The 24324-nt window shown below is 41.0% G+C and overlaps 1 protein-coding gene across 1 annotated transcript in view; it reads right to left on the minus strand.

The window, feature by feature from the left end:
- Positions 1 to 24324, minus strand: part of AGPAT4 (1-acylglycerol-3-phosphate O-acyltransferase 4) — a 64164-nt gene that overhangs the window by 34132 nt on the left and 5708 nt on the right. Inside the window, exon 2 of the mRNA XM_008945513.1 lies at positions 1067 to 1236. Within this exon, the coding sequence (XP_008943761.1) occupies positions 1067 to 1236 (170 nt within the window). The remainder of the gene's footprint in view (positions 1 to 1066; positions 1237 to 24324) is intronic.

Here is a 24324-nt window from a genome sequence, read left to right on the forward strand (position 1 = left end):
TCTCCTGCTGTCCCACGCTATGCTCTAGCTCTTTGCTCAAGTCCTAGACATGATGGTAAAACTGTTTCTTAGTAATCTGGAGCCAGCAGCTGTTTTGGTAATACCTAGAGCCTGTAATGTTTAGCTTCATTTTCCTCCAGTTTTAAGGCTCCTTTTTATTTTTTTAAGGAGGTTGTCATTATAATAATTTGAAAGTGACTTCAGTGGTGTCTAAATGAGCAGAAAACGCAGAGAATACAGAGGAAAGGCCACAAAGTCCTACATTCACACAGTCCAAGGTCAAGACTTTAGACAGTAGCCAGCAGCAAAGTTAGAAAAGCATGCTGCAAAAGACCACCAAAATGAGGTATTAGTCTGCTTTCTTAGGAGTGAGGAACTCTCACCTAAATCCACTGCAGGCAGAGAATATTGTCACCACTACAGAATTAAGTCAAGCTGGCTTAGGAGAGGGGCTTGAATCATCCCCATGAGCTGACACAAGAAAGAAAAATTCAATCCTGAAAACAAATGCACACATACTCCTAGCCTAATGTAATAGTGGATTCAACTCTGGATAACTCATTCCTCCCCCATCTCTTACTAGCTATAACCCCGTTACTGCTGTCACTTGAGATGGCAGCTTTTTCCTTCTGAGACCTGCGGACTACATCATTCAGACTCTAGCTGTGGATTTCTAAGACTACAGCAGAGAACGCAAAGAAATTCTACAATTTGCTGGGAACGAATCGCAGAACAGCTCATCCTTCTGCAGCACAATTGTAAAAGTTACCTAGCAAGCACATAGAGAGAAACAACTGTAATGACCTCCACAGGTTAAAAATAAAATCTCCTTCATCAGCTTTAACTGCAATACTTTTAAAATGTCTGTGAATGCCCAAGTAATCCTGTCTCACTATTCCACATTCTTGCACTGCTTTGCTTTAGGGTCACCTCTCTAATTCTAGATAGTGGCTGAGTGAAATGCAAGCACAGACCTGTTAACTTTCAAAACCACAAAGAATTTGTTTTCATTTCTCTTCTGGATCCAAGAAGAGCAAGTTTATTTTAAATGCTAAACAAAACTCACCCCCAAGACCCCGAATCTTTCGCAAAAGTCCCAACCACAGAGAAAGTCGATTTCAAAGTTGTGATTAAGGATTACAATGGCACTCTCCTTCCCATACTTGTGGTAATTCTCTGGGTCAGTGTAGAGGGTGCAATCGGTGCCTGACCACCATTCCAGCAACATCACCATCTCTGTAATAAAGAACAAGAAACATATGAATGTACACGGTATATGCAAAGCTACAAATCAGTAACGTGTTGAAAAGCATTAGTCACCTCAACAGTGCATGGCAAAGAAAGGGCTGTAATGAAGCTGAAATGCTGAACACAAACCACAGTCACTCATCCGGGTACAGCAAGGGGGGACAGAGGAGAGAAGGGAATATGGACATTGCATGGAAAGGGGGAACAGAATTTTTCCACAGTGATATTGAGAAAAAGGAGTTTTATTTGAAAACTGCCAATTCAATGCTACAAATGACTTTACCAAAATATATGTGGAATTAGCACTTATATTTTACAATAGTACAGCAAAATTACATGAAGAAGAGAACAAGCTTGTAGGAGAAACAAACAGGTCTATTGCTGTCACACAGAGGTCCTCATGCTCCTCTAAAAACTACAATTAAAGACCAAGAAAGCAGTTTGGACAAGACTCTTGGAACCACATCTGTTACATGTACACCTTATGTATCATCCTGGTAACTTGTCAGAAGTAACAGTCACATGCCCTGCTATAACTGATGCGTTCTACATTTGACAGGGATGTATCCCTCATCCAGAGCAAACCAAACAGCTCGGATTGGAGGAAGGGCACCCATGCCCAGACCAAAGATTAGGCAGGTGGCTGGCAAAGAATGCAGAGCCAAGAACAGTTATTAATAGTATAACTACCTGCATATCCCTTAGTTGATGAACTGATGAAGCAAATGGGATGGAGGAGGGGTGAGGAAACAGGGAAATCACTGTTAAACCCCTCAAAATCACTCTGGATTCACACTTAGATTTGTCCCCAAAACTTAACTGTAAGAAATGATTGGTAGGACAGTGAGGGCTGTGTAAAACAGAGCTGTACTTACAAGCTGAAGAAAGCTTTCTCAGTTGCCTCCTAGTGACTACCATAGAGCTTTCATCTTCCCATTTGCTTATGCCATTAACAAGCACAGGGAAGAAGTAGGCTTTACATTTGTTGTGCTTCGAACTATAAGCTTGACCACAAGACTTATGAATCAAACCTTCATTTAGCAAAATCCCTCTGGTCTGGCATGGGAAGTTGAGGTGAGTCAGTAAAGCCAACAAGCTTGGAGAGCTCTATCTCCATGGAGATGGAAAAAGAGTCTCTAAATGCATTGGCTCTCCTCATGAGTGGCTCCTCAGCTCATGTCCTGAGCTGGGAGTACCAGAGGACTAAATGAGAGCTGCCTGTCAGGACAGAAAAGGAGTTAAGATACACGTTTGCTTCCTGTCAAAGCTATCACAAAACTTCTGTGTAAAAGCAAAGGTTTAAGGTGAGGAATTATTCTTTGCCAAGTGAAACATAACTCCTTCTCAGAGCATACCTGTGTCATAGGGAAGTCTCTGCTAGAAGGATGATACCTCTGAGATGCTTTCCTGGCTTCAGGCAATCCCCCAAGCACCACAGAACCTCATTCATCTCAGGTAAGATCAAAAACAGGCCAGTGTCTGAAACATGTCTGAAATCCTTTCAATTTAGGTCCCCTACCGGCCTCAACTAGCTGAAAACAGAAAAAAAGCTCGAAACAAGTTGTCTACATTTTTAGTCATGATTAGTGAAACTAATCGCCTGAAGGGTTTGGATGACATTGTGCTGTACACTGGAGAAGAGGTATTAGTGACATGAATGAAATTTATCTATAAGAGTTACAGCCAGGCTAACAGACAATCTCTAATCAAATAACATCACTTTAATATGATAAATTTATGTTTATGGTGCAGATAAATGACTGACTTGTCAGTTCCCCCTGCTGTTTTCAAATCAGGGCAGGTAACTACCTGCACTGCCGTGCCAGGAGTACATATTATTCAATGTATGTTATTATGCATCAAAACAGTAGTCAGAGATGTGGAGGGAGACCTAAACTACCGTATGTTCACCAAACAATGATTTCACTGGTTGGAAACTGATTCCCCAATGAAACACAAAGATGTTCAGATCTCGGGGACAGCACTGTGGAGATACAGAAGGCTATGCTTCCAGACTTTCCCTGCTAAGGGCTGCCTTCTGACAACACATTCACAATTTGGCATCTTTCCAAAGGTGTAGCTTTCTACTAGATTTGTGCTGGAAATAAAAACCCTTTACTCTCCAAAACACAGCAAAATGGAATAATAATTGGGAAAAAACCCCACACTGTAATTTGCAAATCTTTACAGAATCTACAGTCACATCCTAGGGCAGAATAGAATCATAGAAAATGAAGTTAGTGACAGGGTTAGTTTGTCTTTTGCTTAACTAGGAACCCAACTAAGAGATGAAATGACTGTCAGATGGGCTTTTCTCTTTTTTAACCTCTACTGCCATTAAGGCTATGGCCTAAAACAAACAAGAAAGATGATGACTGTGATGCCCTCCCCCCAAAAAAAAGGGCAACTTTACATGAGAAAAAAATTTCAAAGCCATCCTTCTCCAAGTTGAATAAATACCACAGAAATAGGTCCCTACTCCTCACCTCACATGCCCATTTGTCACTGAGTTGCTGTAAAAACACAAAGTAGGCAGTCAACACCTCTGTACTAAGTACAATAAATACCATCTGCCAGCCTTTAAGTTTTTAATGTTTCTTCCCCTCATCTTCCCTTTTCTGTTTCCCCTTTGTGCCAGTCTTCTTTCTCTCCATGGTTCTCAAGCAATGACCAGTAGTGTCAGTTTACCCTGCTCTTGCATCATGCTACCAGCTTGCTTCCACAACCCACCACAGAAATTTATTACCCATCAACCTGCAGTGGCAGCGCAGCAGCACAAGGTCACTCATACATACTCTCCTCCCCTCCTTCACAGTGTAGATGATGAGTGCAAGTTTCCTCCTCTTTGTACACCAGTCAGACTGTATAAGCAAAAATCAATTTATATAGGGGCGAAAAAAATTCTCTTGCTCCCAACCAGGGCTGGTCCAAGATTTCTAAGGCTTCTCCCCACCTACTTTCGTGAGGTTTTGGCATTTGAACATCACAACTGAGCTTGTAAATTCACATTCACCCACATCATGGGAGTTCCCACCTTGCAAAGCACCTTCTCCAGTGACACTTCCATGTAGTTAACGCAAAGGAAGGAGAAAAAACAAAACAACTTAAAATCCCTCTTCTCTGCTTTGAAGGTGGAGTGTTTGCAGTACGTAAAAACTCAGATTATTAAAGGCTGATGGAAGGGAGAAAACATGCCTTCAAAATGCCTACTGTGGATGCTCTGTCTGCTTAAGAATTCTGAGGGTTTCTACCTTACTGGAATAAAAAAATCCCTCACCCTGATACACAGTACATACCCTACCTTGTGCGAGAGGAGACTGCTTCCTGGCCCTTTACTGCCCAAATCTGAACTGCTTTAATGCCTGCAGTTATAAAACAAACAGCTAAAAAGAAAACATCTCCAAGGCTGAGGTGAGAATAGCACCATGAAAATAACCAGTACTATGAAAAACATTAAGGCCAAAAGGGAAACACACAGAGTTTCCTGAGACATGTTACTTTCCACCTTAAAGTTTTGCAAGAATGAGTCATTAAAACAGTTAACACTTTTCTTCTAGAAGTTTTTAGCTAACTGTTCTTGATAAGCCATGGAAACATTTGCTTACAAAATTAACCATAAAATGCAGCCAAAAGCATAGTTATCTATTGACTCAGTAAGTACAGAAATTGAAGATCTCAAGTAAGTACGTAACCTGTTTTAAACAGCAACAGAACTGTTTCCTTTGATGACAAACTTCATTTTGTTTAACCTATATATCAAGGCAACATCAAGACAGAACTTGGAAAATTCTTATGGGAATATATGGTAAAAGGATACTTAACCATCCAATACAAATAAAAAGCAAGACAAGTGGGCAAACTGTGACCACCAGTTCAAAGGCCAGACAGGATGAATGGCTCCACGATGAATGAGTACACTGCGTAGAAGACTTGGGAAAATACAAAAAAAGAAAAAAAAAAAAAAAAAAAAAAAAAAAAGAAAAAATAGGGCTAAAGACAGACTGAGAGTGTAGTCCAGCCCAAGCCTGTCTGTGGAAGAATGACTTAGATTAATAATTTACTACCTTTCCAGATTATTAGACTACACATCAACTAGGTGCACTTTGCAAACCTTTTCCATAGAATGAATTAATTTTACAGGTAACTAAGAAAAGCCAGTCTGTTATCTCCTCTCAACTATTCAAAAGCCCTCTGCATACCACAGACATGGTTAAACCCATGAATGATACCTACTATATTACCCACAAAGTGGCCTAGGAGGTTTACAAAACAATTCCAAGCATTGACGGCTCCACAGCCTCCTCACACAGGCTATTCTGGTGCTTCACTAGGCCACCTAATCCAACCAGTTATTTATTTCTGGTCTTAATTCCCTTCTTCTCTGCAGGATCTACAAGTAATTATGAGGAAAACTTGAAGGTAGGAATTCTGCTGTAAGCTTGCAGGGATTAGGTACGTGAAAAAATTTGATCTCAGAGACGGAACATTATTACACATATACTAGAATTTTAAAAAGAAAATATTATTTAAAAAATATACATATTTCCCATGAGAAGAACAAAAAGCTAGTTCTTGTGAAAAAAAAAACAACTGGCAGCTGGATAGTCAAGCAATGCTTTCCCCCTTTTCCCAAGAAGAGGGGGAGGTCATTCAGAGAGCCCAACCAGACAAGGCATCAGGTCTCCAGCTTCAAGCAAACTCCCTTTCATTCTTTACTCTGCATGAGGAACACATGCAGGTGAGCACACGAGCACTAGTGAGGTGTCGTGGAGTCATCTGTTCCACTCCAAAACAGAGGTTGTGACCTCCAGGAAAATACATGAGTCAACTGGTTTACGCAGGCAGAAAAACAAAATCCAGCCCCCTCTTGCCTCAGTGCCACCATCCATTACTCATCCACCAGCCCCCTTGTCCTCTTTACCCTAGCTGATGATACAATCACTGTTATCTTTGGACTTCTTTTACCTTCTTTAAAAGCTATTTTCAGCAAAAGATGGGAGGCTGGGGGGAATCATGCACACAAACTTAAAACCAAAATCAAACAAACAAACCCTTTTCTCTATTGGCTGCCAGTTTGCTTTTGGAGATCTTTTGCCCCACTCCCCACTAGAGATCCTGTAAGCAACTCCCTTGAATAACACATCAATGAATTACATGGCTGTGCTTTTAGGGACAGAAATCACCAACAGGGAGGAAGGCAGGAATGATGGTTCTTAACTCCTCAGCCATCACAGTAAGCTACTGCATGTGCTTGCAAGGAAAGAGATAAACACAGCCCCACCCTTTCCTATATTCAGGCTCCCAGACCCATTTATTCCATCACTTGCTTGCAGGAAATTCTTTCAATGTACAAGTCTTCACCAATCTTATTTCAACAAAGACAATGCTTCTGCCACAAATGACCGAGGCCAGTATGGCGTGTGCTGGTTAGTGCCAATGGTGAAGAAAACGTTGCTTGGCAAGTGCCTATGATACCAAGACACCAACATTTGCTTTGAATGGGCACGAAACCAGGCTGTTGCATCTCTTCTGGATATGGTTTCTCATTGCCCAAAACACTACTGTCTTCTTTTTACCATGCACAGGAACATCATCACAGAGGAACTGCTTAGCAGAGAAAAATGGTTACAGCACATGCACTGCTAGTCACCATACAAGAGGAACATGAGCCTCACTCTAACACTTTCTTTTAAGCAACTTCCTACCTACACATGAATTGAAAATTATTTTTCTTTATGCATCCTTGATCTACTGGCAGATTTCATTATTTTTACGCCTGTATATCTTTAATTTAAGAAATACTATCTCTACCTAGTATGTGAGTACATCTTTTCACTGTTGAGAATGTTACATTATGACCATTAGGTTTATTATAAAGACCTCAACGTTTAGTTCTTCATGGGAATTAGAAGCAAGAGGGAGATGACAGCCTGAAGCAAAGTCCAAAAACTACCAACTCCAGCTAGCAAGCGATACCCAAGAAGTTTTGAGGAAGAAATTACTGATGCTCTTATAGGAGAAGGTTAATTGAGATTAATAAGCAACATACATCTGTCCTGAGCACACATGCATGTTTTCCATGTTGGTGGATTCACAGGAGTGACTTCTGCGGCCTTTTGAAGAAAGCCTAGTCTATAATATACTAAAACCAGTCAGAAGATAGCTGGAAAAGATGGCTATGAACTTATAGTTTCCAGCACCTGAAAGATGTCTGTGTAACTCTAACTAACTGTCTAACGGACAACTCCCTGTCCTTCCTCTGTCCTGTATTCCTACTCTCCCCAAATCCATAGGTATCAACCCTTCTTCCTCTCACAGGCTGAGCAGATAAATTAACTTTTGAACAATTGTTTTAAATCTGAATTTAACCTGAAGTTTGCAATTTCTCTTTTGAGCTTTAAGAAGGCTTTCTGCGTGCAAATCCTTTCCAGTTTTCCAGGTATAGCAGCTGGTCTAATAGGAAACAATACGTTTGACTGCAAATCGCTTATATTCTCCATTTTTCTTTATCCCAACTGTCTTCAGCCCATCAGAAAACATCATCCCAAACAGTAAAGACCAGATACACCACAGCCTCCTGTTATCCATGGAGACAAGCGTTTTCTGTCAGAGTACTTAATGATATTCAACAAATAGCACTTCACACAACTAATCTGCACCATATCCAAGAAAAGCTGTTTGGGCTCCAAGACATCAGTACCAATTTAACAGCACTAACCTATCCTACCTTGCACAAACCCTGCGTGTCTTAAGCAACCAGCATCACCCGGTATCTCAACTGCTATATGCACACAACTATTTCTAAAGTAGATCTGCATTTCAAAACAAAGGATTTATACACTGCACATCACATTCTTGAAGTTTAAGATCAGTTTCTAGCATGCACTTCAGTAATACTTTCTGCTGAAGTGGCCTGTCAGAAGGCATTCTGGAGAAGCATGCTCAGAGTGGTTCCGTCCCGACTCCTGCGGCAGGTCTGTACTACGAAGCAGCTATTCTGAATAAGAAATGTACATAAGGAGCATTGGGGAATCTTTGCTTTGTTCTTAACAGAAGGAAGCATCTTATCTCAGTGAGCAGTAGCTGAGTTCTGGTTTCCATGAATATCAGATTATGCTTTATATTAAGTTATTCAGTATTTGATGAACACAAACCAGGAAGCCTAGAACGACCATCTGTATGAGCACTGACAGGCCTAGGAGATGAGTGTTGGGAGAGGAAATGTGAAAAAAGTAGGTGGGAAACAACTTAAAAGAAGGTGTTAAGTGATATGCAGTGATCAGTAATACAGCATTTGATAGCCCTTATCAATTAGTTCAGCTTGGACTTGCACACCAAGCACTTTCTAAACAGACAACCAAACAACTTTCAAACTGTAGTGTACAGACCCACCTTGGAACAAAGTGAAAGACCACCTGATCCATCACCTGATACCTGGGCAGGCTTCATCAGGTATGGCCCTGCATCATGCCTGATCCAGGGGAGTGTGCAAGGACTAGCTCCTATGTCCTGCTGATGAAGTTGTTGCAGCACTGATAGCTTGGATGAACAGTACATATGAAGTTACTCCAGTTCTCATTTTGATGGTTAGGGTGGCAAATTACTGTCTAAATCCGAAAAAGGAAGCTTAAATGAGAGCAGAGTGACCTATATTAAGCATAAGCAAGTGCCATCTTAAAATGATCATAGAATCCTTTAGGTTGGAAGAGACCTTTAAGATCATCAAGTCCAACCATTAAGTCAACCCTACTAAGTCCTCTGCTAAAACAGATCAGAATCTGTCAGGGTTGGAAGGGACCACAAGGATCACTCAGTTCCAATCCACCTGCCATGAGCAGGGTCACCTCCCACTAGATCAGGCTGCCCAGAGCCTCATCCAGCCTGGCCTTAAAGACCCCCAGGGATGGGGCCTCAACCACCTCCCTGGGCAACCCATTCCAGAGTCTCACCACTCTCATGGTGAAGAACTTCTTCCTCACATCCAGCCTGAATCTGCCCACTTCCAGCTGTGCCCCATTCCCCCTAGTCCTGTCACTACCTGATATTAAAAGAAGAAGAATCTCTTCACTGAGAGAGTGGTTAGGCACTGGAATGGACTGCCCAGGGAGGTGGTGGAATAACCATCCCTGGAGGTGTTAAAAAAACGAGCAGATGTAGAGCTTGAGGCTATGGTCTAGTGGATAGGGAAATGTTGGGACTTGATGATCCTAGAGGTCCTTCCAACCATAGTGAAAAAAAAAAAAAATCCAGTAATTACACAGTGGTTACAAACCTGCCACCAGGGATTTGAATATGCAGCTTATTTTCAAGCTCTTTTCTGATAGTAGAAGGGCTAGGAGCAACTTGATCTGAATAAAAGACTTGGCATAAATCTAGGCATAAATCTTACATGGAGCGGCTGAGGGAAAAGGGGCTATTTCATCTCAAGAAGAGGAGGCTCGGGGGGACCTTATTCTCTACAACAACCTGAAAGAAGGTTGTAGAGAGGCAGGGGCTGGGCTCTTCTCAAAAGTAACAAGTGACAGGACAAGAGGAAATGGCCTTGAGTTGCACCAGGGGAAGTTTTGGTTGGATGTTAGGAAAAATTTCTTCACTTAGGTTTTCAAGCACTAGAACATGCTGCCCTGGGAAGTGGTCGAATCATTATCCCTGGATGTGTTTATAATTTGTGTAGATGCAGTGCTTAGGGACACGGTTTAGCAGTGGAGTTAGGTGAATGGTTGGACTTGATGATCTTAAAGGTCTTTTCCAATCTAAATGATTCTATGATTATAAAAGTTTAACATCTGGCATAACAACAAATTTTCAGAAGAAACATCAGCTATTGATAGGACTTACAGCATGTACAAACAGAGGAAAGAAAAGTAAACAATTGAAGATACAAGCACAGGTTAAAAAAAAACCTCACTAGATAACAAGAAGAAAAAGTTACAAATATTGTTACACACAGAAGCCACTAGACAGGCACAGTTGGGTAAAGAATTTTACCAGTTTTGACCAGGGTTTCAAAGATCAGAAACACCCAATACATTTGTAAACTTCTGCATGGTACAGACTAAAAAGAAACCATCTGCTAGTAAGAAAAGCCTAGGAGAGACAGAGTAGAAGTGAAGGCAGGGCTGCAACCTAAGCTTTAAAGTATATTTTTGCTTCTTGTTCCTCAATAACTGAGGATCCTTCTTTTTGTGAGAAGACAGTATGTCAGGTCACTTTGGATTTAAGTGAATGGGAGAGAAGAGGAATAGATGGATAATCTGTTCCACTGGGATAGAGTCAGAAATCTTTTAGATGAACCCTATACTTCGTTTGATTATAGAAAGACTAATTATTATTATTATTATCATTTGAGAAAAACATATGTTATGGGTTAACCCTGGTCAGCAACTAGGCCAAGGAACTAGGAGAAGCTGTGTTTCTGTACCAACTATTTCTGAAGTAGCTCAGTCCCCCTTGCAAGTTTCTAATACTTTTTTCATTTGGGGTGCCACAGGCCTCAGATCCTCTATACACCCAGAGAACTGGGATTTTTCAAGACCCATTCCCCAAAGCTGGATGTCTCATGAAGGTCCTTTGACCTTGCTTTGTTAAATGGCAAAATAAATCCAGAAAAATCTGGATTATTCTCTTCCATTTTCCAACACCCCCTCAGCTGTGTTTCACCAAAGTGGGTGTGACAAAGGACTGTTGCAGGTTAACCCCAATCAGCAGCTGTGTCATACAGCTCCCTGCTCACTCCCCCCACCCTCACTGCAACAGGGGAGACAACGTGAACAGCAGAAGCAAGAAAACTCATGGGCTGATATAAAGACAGCTTAATAACCAAAGGAAATAAGAAGAAAGGGGTGGAAACCTCCAACTTAGCAATGCAAAAGCTACCACCCCCTACAAGTAGACCGATACCCAGCCTCCCTCAAAACAATGGCTGCCTTCCAAAAACCAGCCCTTCACTCAGGTTTTATTGCTGAGCATGACATTACATGGTGTGGAATATGCCCTTGGTCAGTTCAAGTCAGCTCTCCTGGCTGCACTCTCTCCCAGCTTCTTGCACACCCACAACCTTCTTTCTTGGGGGGCCAGAGTGGGAAAAGGAGCCTTGATGCTGTGCTGGTCAGTAACAGCCAAAACACTGCCAATAGCCAAAACATAGAACCATACAGGCTATCAAGGAGAAAAAAAAAAAGCAAAAACAAAAGACACACACATAATACAAACGTGTATCATCTAGACCCAGTACAACTATAAAGAATTCACTCTTTATCATTAAATTCTGTCTTTGAATGGTGAGCAGACTAATGACTAGAGCTGATGACTATGACAGCCATTCAGCCTTTCATAGCCAGCACAAGAGAAATTTCTTGAGATAAGTGTCCCAGCAACAAAACAAACAATTTTGCCCCGGTATCACCAATGCAAAAGCAACAAGGCAGACTGTTGACAAGGAAGCAGTGTGAAAATAAATGTAATGCAAAACTAATGAATCTAATTAACTTCAACTCGCAGAGGCCCTGACAATCTCTCAAAATAATCAATTGGAGTTGAAATGAGGTCTCATTAAAAAAATACGTTTCAGATTGAGCATGGCACCATGCTTTTAAAAACAGAGAAGAGTAGAAATGTACTAAGACCAGTCAGTAGATAAACTACATAGGTAACTCCAGAAACAGTAATCAGACCTCAGTACTACATGGGAATTAAAAGAAAATTTAAAAGTTCCACTATCTGTTTTGTCATCTTTTACTCACTATGGATAAAGAAACATGTCCTTGAAGTGCTTCTGAGGACTAAAACATTCAACGCAAATTAGTAAATTTTGTGGACAATACAAAGTCAGAACAAACTTTAAGATTCAGATGACCTTGAGAGGCAAGGTAACAGAAATGGAATTTGGTAGCAGAAATTAACTTTGATAGGACAGACCACTGCATGATGCCTTGCAGAGCTAATAAAATAGAGCCTCATAATTTGGCAACGAGAGAGAGGAGAGGTATCTGGGAGCATGAGCTCGACACTGAAAGTTGTTGCTCTGTTCCTATTATTCAGCTCTAAGAAGGAAAGAGATAGTGTTTGGATGTTTGTTCCTGGACAGAAAGGCAACAGCACATTGCACTGCTGGGATAATCTCTGGGTCTGCAGATGGGTACCAGACATCCACGCTCAGGAAGGAAAAGCTGAAACAAAGCAGATGCAGACTGGGGCTCTCAGGATGACCAGAAAAGAACAAAGCTTGATTCATTCAAGCTATCAAACAAATGCTGAAAGAGGACTGCGTTGCTCCCCACAAACAGGTTGTAAGGATGTGGGAGGTTAACAGTGCAGAAAAAGAACAATTTAAGCTAAATACCACTAGCACAAGAACAACTGTGTACAAAGTTGTGTGGAAAATACAAGTATCTGATATTCTCAAGCTTCTTCCAATTGCTTTGGCAGATGAAAAATACTTAACAGCTTTATAAATTGAACATTATACATCTGATAGAAACAGTATGAACTGATATGAATGACACAGGAACTCCTTTCTAGTCCTATTTCCTGTCATTAGTAAAAAAGGAAGATCTTCCAAACAGGTAGTCTTACAGACCCATGCCTCCTCTCTTCCATCACTGCTTAAGAAACAAGCTGCAGAGCTACGCTACAGTGAGCACCCACTGGACAAGAAGGAAGCCCATACCCTGCAGCATTGCACGGAGGCTTCTGTTTAAGTTGCCTTTGCTAGGTGAACAGTAGCTCCAGCCATAAACCATTCCCAAAGGAGGTCTCAGCTGAAAATCACCTTCCAGGGGGCCAGGAGCTGAAAATTCAAGAATGCACAAAAGCAAACGTGAACCTTGTTGAAGGATGTCAGTCTTAGCTTGTATTTATTCAATCATAATCAACTTCTTTCAAATAGCAAATCATTAACATTCCCTTAATTATAGGGCCATCAACATTGTCTATACTTAGGACTCATACTTTCAGTCAGAACAGCCACCCACACACTCATGTGACTGAGTTTTTTGCCAGATGCATTGCTTACATGCACTTATTAGATAATCTAAAGATTAGGGAAGCTATTTGACTCTTAAATGAATCTTCCATGTTTAATTCACCTATTTAGGAAGGAAACCTATTTTCACAAAATTTCTCTGTTTCCAGCATGTCTTTTTTACAATAGTCTTAATTTCTACATATAGCAAGTTTATCCTCTCCATTTTTAAATGAAACAAAAATCTGGACTTGGGAAAGAAAGCATTTCAGAACACAATGAGAAAAAATCCCATTATTTTTGTTGCTCCAAATCCATGCCTTCAACATGTTTAACCTGCATTTTCAGTTACTGATGAGAAAGGGTATGAATTTACCTCAGAGAAAAATGACTGCTGATAAAAGCAACCACCAGTTGCCATAGAAAGCAATCTCTAGCACACACTGGAAGAAAAGTGGATTTGATCAGGAAATTGAGTAAAACAATTGAAATCCTAAGTAAATCTGCAGTGCTTTTAAATAAAGCCTGTAGTTACTAAAAATTACATTTCATAGAGGTGTAAACACATAAAAAGAAGGAATTACCATCTCTGCAGAACAGCAGAATAGGAAAACTAGGGGTAACAGCATCTAAGGTTTCTGTGCTTTTCCAATAGTATTAGTGTTTGGCTTTTTATTTCAGTTAACTACTGCACTCTTAAGAAACACCCACATGTTACCAGAACTAATACACTACTAACAATTTATTTTTAGACTTTAGCCAAGTCAGGTTAACTTCTACTTAGTCTTTTTATGCACAACATATTCTATCTTAATTGCAGGACTGGAAACAAAAATCTGACTGAATACTTGTATTATTTCATCAGAGTTAATGGTGAATAGCCACAGAACCTCTATCACTTTGAGAACATTGTTCAGAACAAAACCATTACTCATTTTTCACTTGTATTCAATGAATTCCCCATCTCTGCCTGTAATCTTGCAGCATCTCATCACGTGAGGTCTTAAGAGACAAGAACTATGTCCCAGTGCTTATTTTAGCTTCTCAGTTCCTAGCAGTGACTTTCACAAAGTGTTCTTTAAAGGGACAATAAGGTCAGAAAACTACAAATTAAACAAATGGCTTCCATGAATTAAAAATAAAGTACCCCAGATCAAATATACCTATCAAGTGCACATAATGCTGTGGGGTTTATACTGCATGTAGTGTGTAACCCCTCAAACTGAAGTTATCAAACATATAAATATGCAAAAATCCACACCTTTTCTTACCAAAGCATGTAATACACATGAGAAATAGTACATTCTGCTAAGAAAGACATACACCCAAAGTATACAACAGTATCACCCCACAGATAAGGACAGCAGTGCCTCTGAAATCACATTTAGTTTGTTTGTGCCTGCATTAGTATCTCCTCAAAGCTTAAGTGCAGTAAGAAAGTTATCAAATGAATACACAGGTGGAACATCACAACCTGCTTAGCCAGCCTGTGGTCCACCTGCTCCAGCAGGCAAGGATGCAAAGATACTACTAACATCTCACTGTTCAAACTAAAACAGTGCCCACAAAAATAGTATTATTGGCTTCCTGCTCTGTAGTCCCACTGGCTCAATAAAACACTGCAGAAACATTGCACATAGAGGTAGCAGCTAGCTTCTTGCTTTTGCATGTTGGCTGCAACAGTGCTGTACTCTTAGAATTGTGTTGAATAATTGTCCTAAGGAACACAGGTTTAGCTTACATGGTACTCATTAACCTCGCCTAACCAACAGGCTTCGAGTTCACACTCTTCCATTCAGTTTCCAAAAAAGACAAGCCTTTGCCAGTTACAAAAGGCAGGTTGTGCTTCTTTGACAACCCAAGACATTTTCTTATTCGATGCCTTGCAAATTATAGTAAGTCACAACCAGACAAGTAGGTACCTCAAGTAGGTACAGGAGGAACAGCCATTGCTTTTTTTAAAAAGCATGATCTGACTTGTCACAGCAGTAGCAAAGTAAAGACCCATCATGTAAACAAGGTGCGTGTCTCAGGAGTAGAGAGGTAGCACAAGATCAGATGCATATACTGTTAAGATTTCTTTCAACTTTATCACAAACATTTCTGGAAATCACAGGGGGGAAAAAAACAAAACAAAAACAAACAGACAAAAAAAAAAAAACCAAAAAAAAACACCAAAAAACACCCAAACCACAAGAACTTCAAGATTTAATCAGGAGATACAATATTACATGACGTGTATCAAGTGTCAGAACTTTCTCCCATGACAAACCAATCAAAGCTGTACAGAAATCCCAGAACACAGAGGGCAGCCTACTGCAAGAGTCAGTGACATTCAAGAATTTAATGAGAGAATTCCTTTCTGAATTATCTTTACCCTTTGTTGCTCCACTTTTCTCAAAAGTAAAGACACACAGAACCCATGTGACTCACTGACTTGGATGCTGTGTTTATCAGCTTGCAAGGTGATCAAGACAAAGTTACCCTCTTCCCATCCTCTAGGTCGTACACACTACTGATTTACAACAGATTGAAATTATCTGCTTTAACTCATGCTGGCTGACATTTCTTCTTTGCATTAAGAAGACTCACTGCTTTTTATGATCAGCCTTTCTTGATGGATATCTGGACTTCTCACAAGACTTCAGTCACTTGAAATTAAGAGAAATACACAATAATAGCTCTAGTTCTGCTTGCTCTAGCAGACCCATGAAGAGCAGACTGCAGAGCTGTTAGATTGCCAGTTGGCTGCTGTGCCTGAGGTCTTTGAAGTTCCATGCAGGACATTTGGAACTTCTCTAGGTTTTGCCTAAAAAGCTGGTAAGTGGGAATCCAGTGCAAATGTTTAGCACTTGAGTTTACTGACGTTATTGATGGCTTAGACAGTAATCTGCTGTGTTACCAACACTGTTGCTTCAGTGTTTTCACAACAGCTTGCACTGCAACAGAACCAAAAAGGTGATACAGGAATAGCCAAGAGGTACTTCAGTCCTCTCTCCTTATGGGCCTGTCACTTGAAAACTCTGTAATTTTTACCAGTTCAGATCTTACTCCAGTGGGACTTGTCATGTAGCCTGATAGCACTGGAAGAAGCAATGTCAGCAAGTTCAGCTGAAAGACAGAAACCACTCATGACCTAGATTGCTGTAAGCATCACTCCTTCCAACATTTTTCTTAACAACAAAGGGTGTGACTGAAAAGCTTGTGAAAAAACAGCACAGGAGCTGACGACAACACTCCAGCCAGATGGCATGCAAAGGCTCCTCCAACTGCATGGCTCTGTGGGACGAAGCATGCATGGAGGCTTCCACAAGGAAGAACTCAGCTCAGAGTTCTCCAAATCCAGATGTTGCAGTACATCAGACCACTCCTTGACATAGTACAGCAGTGGGCCAACAAAGTAGATCTTAAAGTTCAGACCTTTCTGATTTATGAATTTTGTGCAAGAGGAGCATTCTAATGCAGAGAAAAATGCTCACGATGGACTACAGTTTCTTCTACAGAGGGTCCAGATCAAGAGGTCAGCCCCAGACCTGAAGAGGAAGTCTCACTCTGCTCTTCAGCCAAGAAAAAAGTAGCTAAGCAGCAAAGGAAAAATAAATCTAGAACAAGATTCACAACTCTGATTTAAGATACACTTCAATTTCCAAACCAGAGCTGGCCATTTATAAAAAAAATAAAAATCCACATAACTCCACACGGACCACGCAGAGGAAGCGGGATTTCCTCTGACATCCCTGAGTGAGGGCACAGGGGGAACCCCAGCTGGCCGCAGAGCCCACAGCCATCGCTCAGCTTTTAGACACAGGGAGCCAAGGCAGGGCACAGGGTGTAGAGAAACAGTCCCCAGGTACATGCAGGAGGCAGCAGCTGCTCCCCAGCACGGGGCACACACGGGCTGCTGGAAGCAGAGCTCAGCAACAACCGCTCCGAGGTGCGCCCTGCGCCGAGGGGCCCAAGAGCAGCACCCTGAAAGGAACGCCATCTGCAATACTGAAGGACAAACAACATCACCACTTTAAAGTGGTAACAACCACCTCCTCCCAACACTGAGTAATTTGTCAACATAACTTAAGATAAAAATCACACATTAGGAGAGAGGATGATATATTACATAGTTAAAAAAACAACCAAACAAAAAAAAACCTAGCCTACTACCCCAGCTGGTTCTGTAAACAATAAGAATCAACTACAACTTCAAGCTGAAGAGTGATTTTTGCATTAGCCATAATTGAACATTTTATGAAGACTGATGGTACACTTTTTCCCCACTCCCTCCCCCTCAAAATATACATTGACTTCTACTTAAGTTGGCCAGACCCTCAACTTGCATAAAAATAATTCGACTCCAGTGTAGTTGCTGTTACACCACACTGAGCTCCACAAAACAAAGATTAGACTTGTCACACCCATCACAAAGCTAAAGCTTTATCTGTGGCTTGATCTTCTTGATAATTTAACCTCAATGCTTGCTTAGTCATAGAATTAAAACCTGCATGCACATGTGCATAAACTGGCTAGTGTGAGAAGTAAAAAATATGTTCCTTTCATTAAAATATTATGGCTGTGATTTTTCATAGCAGACATTACACAATAATTCTGGTGCTTGCTCATGTGCCCCAGCTCCATGGACACAATCTATTTTATTTTATTACAGAATGAAGGCAACAAACACTTTATTGATAAAAAGTGTTTCACTCATTTTGATGGAGTGTCATCAGTGTTTTCTCAGATGAAATATCAAACAAGATAAACTACAGACAGTTTAATACAACCAAGCTTGCATTCCTGTAACAGAGTCAAAGCTGTAATGCTTTGGGAACTGAGATCAGAGTCAGATTTAATGAAAGATCCTCAGCACACAAGCCTTCATGCATCCTGAAAGTTTAAGCTTTTCAGATCCGCACAGGGCCTATGATAGGAACTGAGAGCTGATGGTTAAAACATGTACATTAAGCTATGTCTTTAGTATTTGAGCCAGCATCTCTGATCTAGGTATCAGGCTTGCACAGGACTCTTCCAGTTACTGCACGTGTACTGGCACATCTCCATGCTTCCCAGCTTCCCCCCACCTCCCATTCCTATATAGCCTTCCCCTCTCAAAATGCACACTGATGATTCAGATTTGACCAAACAGTTTCTCTCTTTCTAATGTAATGCCCACAAAAGGTAAAACACAATTTTTCTTCAGGTGAAGAAGAAATTTTAAGTCAGCACATGTCTTCTTGAAACAAGAGGTTTCAATTGATGTTGCCTTCTCTGGTGCAGTCCTGAGCTAGAGGGGTGGAGGAATAAGGAAACAAGTTTTGTTCATTTCTTTAGCTACTATTCCTTTTAAACTATCTCCATGCTGAAAATTAAAAGCAACTCTCCCTTCAGAAAAAAACAGCTGCACACTTCAAATGTTTCGTTTCACAGTTTTTTTCTGTCTTTTATCCCTCCACAATCTGCCTACAAAACAGCTTCTTCTCTCCAAATTACACAGCGTGTGGAACAAAGCCAGCCTCGCGAGTACAAGGGGTTTAACACACACAGATCTGCAGTAGTCAGTGTTTTGAAATGCTCTTTTCAAACCCTTTGGGGAAATTAATTATTTAACAGCCATGTGTCAGGGAGATGTGTCTCACATTTGAAGGCTCCTCTTATTCTTCTTCCCCAAGGAATTTAGCAATACTCCTACATTTCAACAAATCAGCAGTCCCTCTCGGCCACAGGACCAGTCAGTGCAGATAACAATCAAGCTAGCATTTCCTCCTGCTCCTCTCCCCACCAGGATTGTCCCCACAGGCCAGCACATCACTCCTTGTTGAAGAGCTAATGAGGCACCAAAGGGAGCAGCAAGAACGACCTTTCGTTGTAATACCAGAATTCAGTAAAAGTGACCTTCCAGACAGACAAGTTGGTCCCATGGGTTTCTTCTGCTAACATTTCTTTCCCGTGCCTCGAGAAAGACAACTTACAAAAGTATCCACCTGTAACAGGCACTGCTCACATATATCAGCAGACAACCCTTCTATACCCTTTTTGGTCTTCCCTGTTTAAAAATGCCATCATCATTACAGGACTTTTCTAGAGCAACAAATCAATGACACAAGCTGGGAATCAAGGAGAGACTCCAGCATCCTGACTCTAGCCCTTTGTGTGAAGGTCAGAGACAGCACTATTGTGCCCACCCCATTTGGGACAAAGTACTCAACAGTATTTTCAGCTTTCCCATGCTGTTCACAAGAATCACCTTTTTAAAACAGTCCTATGTATTTCAATGGCACTCCAATATCCTACCTAACATAGAAGAGCCTAGCATACCACTGCTCTTAAAAGAAGCCAAATTCTCATCTTTTCAATACAGAAAAAGAACTTTTCAAGGACTTATTTACATGCCACATACATCAAGTAGCAGTACCTATCAGGTCCTGCCATTCCCAGTAGTGTCACTAAGTCCAGTGGTGTAACTCAACTTCGGATGCTCCCAGGACATTGTCTGCCCTTCTGCTCACCTGCACTTGCATAACGGTCTATTTATCAACCATCATTTGCAACCTACATGAATACTCTATCACTTCTTAGCAGAATAAAGCCTGTATTGCAAAGACTCATGGAACTGTCATTCCAGCCTTTCTAGTTCTCACCTGGGGACTACATGCACCTATAGGATGCTACAAGCACCTATATGATGCTAAAAGCTATTGGCATGCAAATAAGGAAATTTCAACCACCTTTCAGGAAATCTTGAATTCTAGACATGAATTAATGTAGATTTCTAGCCCTGAGTCAGAGCTTATGAAGACACAAGGAAGACAAATTCCATGGTAATCAGAAGGTTTTTGAACTCTTAGCATTTAAAAAAAATACTGAAAATATAGGGCATACTAAAAGGAAAATGTACCATAGCCTCAATGTTAATCTCCGGATAGATTAAGAGTGTCTGGAAACTAAAGAGGTACGTCAGCTATTTTGTCTGTCTATCTTCCTCTTTTTATGAACATAAAAGCAATATGTGTTCAAATAATAAATGGATTTTTTTTGTGGATAGGACAACTCACTGATAACAATTCCGCTGAGATCAGTTTGCATTCAATTTCTGAAAATATAACCAAATCCAGCCAATGAAAACATTTTTCTGAATTCTCCAAGGTTAACATCCCACTCCCTATCTGTTAACTTTGCACAAAGAACTGCACTACAAAAATCTGTCACATAGGCCCTTACAGATTAATGACCTGAGTTTGAAGGAAGCAGCAGGTTTTCTAGGTCTCCACAGCTAGCTTGCCAATACAGAATCCTCAGCAAACTTGCACATCTTTAGATGAGACACCATATGAGCTAGAGGAAAAGAGTGGAAATGTCAGAGAATAGTATAACATTTCTTTAAGAAAAGAAACTTAAAATGCAATAAAAGACTCTCCACAGCATTCGAAGGTGGTACAGGAAAGGAGCTGCTTTACAGCAGAAAAGTTATAGTAACAAGAGCCCCTGTCAAAAGCCTCACAGCTGCAGATCTCCCACGCTTTCCCAAAAAACCAAGGGTAAGCTTCTTTAGCAGTGACAGTGAGAAATTAAGTCTGTACAATCACTCTCTCTATTTCCATACCTAACACAGGCAGCAGATACATTCATTCATCAACATCTTTCATTAGCAGTACAGACTGACTCCTGGATTTTTTTGTTTAACAGAGCCCTGTAAGTACCAATGAGCACTAAGAAATCAATGTACAATGGAATACCTCTCATGTATTAGGAAGCTCACTTGTTTTTGAACTTCCTAAGAAAACTCCACACTCAGAGATGCAATATACTGGAGATTCATTTTAAAAACACAGTTAAGTGAACTGAAGAATAATCAGACTGAAGTGTACTTCCTGCTTCTTTAATACCATGAGAGAAACAAAATGTTACAGACAGTCTAATGTAATTTGCTTGAGTACAGAAAAAAGCACACAGATGTAAAACAGCACCAAAAGGAGGCTAACAGAAGAGCAAAACAATCTACCCACAAAAAAACTGCACTGTAACATCTTTGTGGTTCCTTATTTAGTTTTGAATATTATTTCAGCAAGGACCAAAATGGGTCTGGCAAAAGGGTAACTGCCGCCCCCAAACCAAGCAGACTAAAGAACTGTATTGCACACGTGTCCATTCGGTTTCTTATCCAGAGTTAAAGGATTCCTACTTCTGAACACACTGCTGGAAGAAACATGTTTAAGCACTGAAGTGCTGGGGTTTAAACCCCCAGCCCTAAATGAGGGTTGGCATATAGATGGTGTCCACAACCAGGCAAGAAAGACCCTCCTGATTGGTTTTCACCCAGGGTCTGGCCAGCCTTGGGTGGGAACTGATTAGGAGATCACCACCAGGTGCCTCCACCTTCCAAATTAACTTGGAGGCAGGACAAGAAGCCACCTCTATAAGAGCTGAGACTGCTTGCAGTGGGGTTGGGAGGTTTGCCTACACAGTGCATGTGCTGTGTGGGGATTCAGGTTACCAGAAAGGATTCCTGTGTGTAGCAAGCAGAGTTCCCAGGATGGTAGCGAGAAAGATCAGTCACTACTACACAACTGGACTGATGGCCTGGCTAATTCCATCTCCCATGGCTTGGATCCTTGGCAAGCTCACTCCCTTCTTCACATTCTGTGAGTGTGTTAATTTATTCCTCCCTCCAGTGGTCTGGACCTTTGGATCTCTGCAATATGATTTAAGAGCAGAAGGAGGAACCTGGCTGTTAGTCTGCCCATTAACGATAATATCTTTCTATATTGGGCAAGCAGTCAGCAGAAGCAGCATAGACTACGTCAAGAGGGATATGAGGGTATTTCAGCAACATACATTTAGATTGCTCAACAAGACCCTGCTACTTTGCAAAAGTCTCCAACGAAAGAAAATAACATAATCCTCAAGTAAGAACCCTTAACCTGGAGGATGCAAAGAAATTACAAGGAAATAACCACCTAGCTGTAGAGGAGTACCAAGCATGTGCACTCAGAAGCTCTTTGCTCTCAAGTGTTACACTGAAAAACCTCAAGCACCTGCTGAAAGGAAATATTGCTTCCTAGTGGCTTGGAAATCCTCCTGTAAAAAGTTAGTCAAACACCAGATACTTTTACTGAACCACAGCAACTCACTACTACGAGACTTTCATGGTTTGAGGAGAGGTAGACTCACCTAGGTATATACTTTCAGGGGTGCACATTGCTCAGACGGGAGCAGCAGGTAGAAGGAGGAGTCAACCAATAGCAAATGAAACAAGACACAGCGCACCTCTCTTGGATGTTACACCAGCAGATTTATTCCCTGACCAAACTGCCTATGGAGGTAGTGTTCTTCCCCAGTCAGAGTTGGATTACTGCTAGTTTGTATTTGCCCGTAACTGGTGATGGTGGCAAATGAGCTACTCTCTGCATCTTTGCAGGGAGGTTACATAGGATCAGGAGGCTAGCCTTCACATTTAGTAGCATTTTAGCAATTAAAATCGGGCCTATAGCTGAAATGGGGTTTCTACAACAACACAGTATCTCTTAAGAAGAATTTGGTCCTCTGTGATAGTCACCCTTAACAAACAAACAACTGTAACACAAAAGTTGTACAAACATTAATGTCTTCATATTCTGTGCTATGACTTGGGTCATTAGATACCACATTCCTGAGTTATGCCATGTCAGATGGAAGTACTTTCATACAAACACTACAGATTTACCCCAGTTCAGAAAGCTAGGAACCTTGCTGGCCAGACCTAATGCTTAATAGGAGATGCCAGAAACTTTGTGATGTGAGATGCCAGACACCAAACAAAATGTGGTTCACCTTCTATTGCTTCCCTGCCATCCCTCTCTCCAGTCTGCAGGCTATCACCATCACCCTTCTTCAGATCATGAATCTGAGGCAAAAAAAAAAAAAAAAGGAAAATAAAGATGAGCAACCTCTCATGGTCCAGTAATGGCAAAATAACATCAGTTGCAGTGAAGATGCTCTTGTCATTAAAGACCAGACTAAAAGCCTCCCTAGCTTTTCATTGGTCGTGGATAGAAAGCATCAATATCAGAAGTTTTTTTCCCAGCCATTTTGCCAGAAAGCAGTTCCTTTCTCCTAAACTAAGAGCTAGTCATAACAGACAATATCCCTTTTAGACTGAATTAGGAACTCCACTAACAGCTATGCACAAGTGTCTTCCTACCACACCTTCATGAACAGAAGAGCACAGCGCATGCTCAGCATGCCTGCAGCCAGCACACAGTCTTGGCTGGTCCACCAAAGCTCCCTCTCAATCCCTGATCCACTATAAAGACTGGATTACAATGTCTGCAAGTGGCATAAAATCAGAGGGATTGAAGGATTATTAGCTGATACAGCAAGTTAATGGTAGTAAGGGAAGTGTGGAGTCATTCCATAGGCACTGCAGAGGACTTATTCACAGTGACGATAATTCGGCTAAGACAATCTGGAAGAAGGGGAGTTCAAACTGTGATAGATGCAGACAATAAACTTATTATCTTACCCTGACAGCAAAATAATGGAGAACCTGCTGCAGTGATTGGCTTCTTCAGTCTTTCCAAATCAGAGAAGTTCAAGGTTTGGTCTTAGTGGGGAACTGTACAGATAACCAGCAGCATTGCCACAAGTACATAACAGGTATAAAAGGGCATTAGGAAGCAGGCATTAATGAATTAGAGTAGATAATTTCTACTTTAACAAAACGCCTACACTGTCAAAGCAAAGCAATACTTTTTTGAAGGCAAAGCTCACTTCAAGGTGCTAGAGATCTAGCTGGACCCTTTGGAAGGCTGATCAACTATAATTTGGAAGGGAAATAAATTATAAACACAAATATGATCTACCAGAAGGAAACTCTGTACGCTCACATATGGTGATGCACACACAAGCTTGAGGGATGATAATCCAGAGAACCTGACATTAGGGTACTTGGGCACATGCCACTACATGACAAGAGCAACAAAAACATTTCAAAATCATATCCACAGAGAAAAATGGCGTGATCTCCCTGCTACCCCTAAAATGGATCCTGATTGATTTTACAAATGGTATTGCACAGACTATCACTTGAAGAGCCAGGATATTTATATTTCAGTGTCATGGTATACAGTCCCGAGCCTACTCTTTCC

Source organism: Merops nubicus, unplaced genomic scaffold, assembly GCF_000691845.1.
Source record: "Merops nubicus isolate BGI_N331 unplaced genomic scaffold, ASM69184v1 scaffold5188, whole genome shotgun sequence".
NCBI lineage: Eukaryota > Metazoa > Chordata > Aves > Coraciiformes > Meropidae > Merops > Merops nubicus.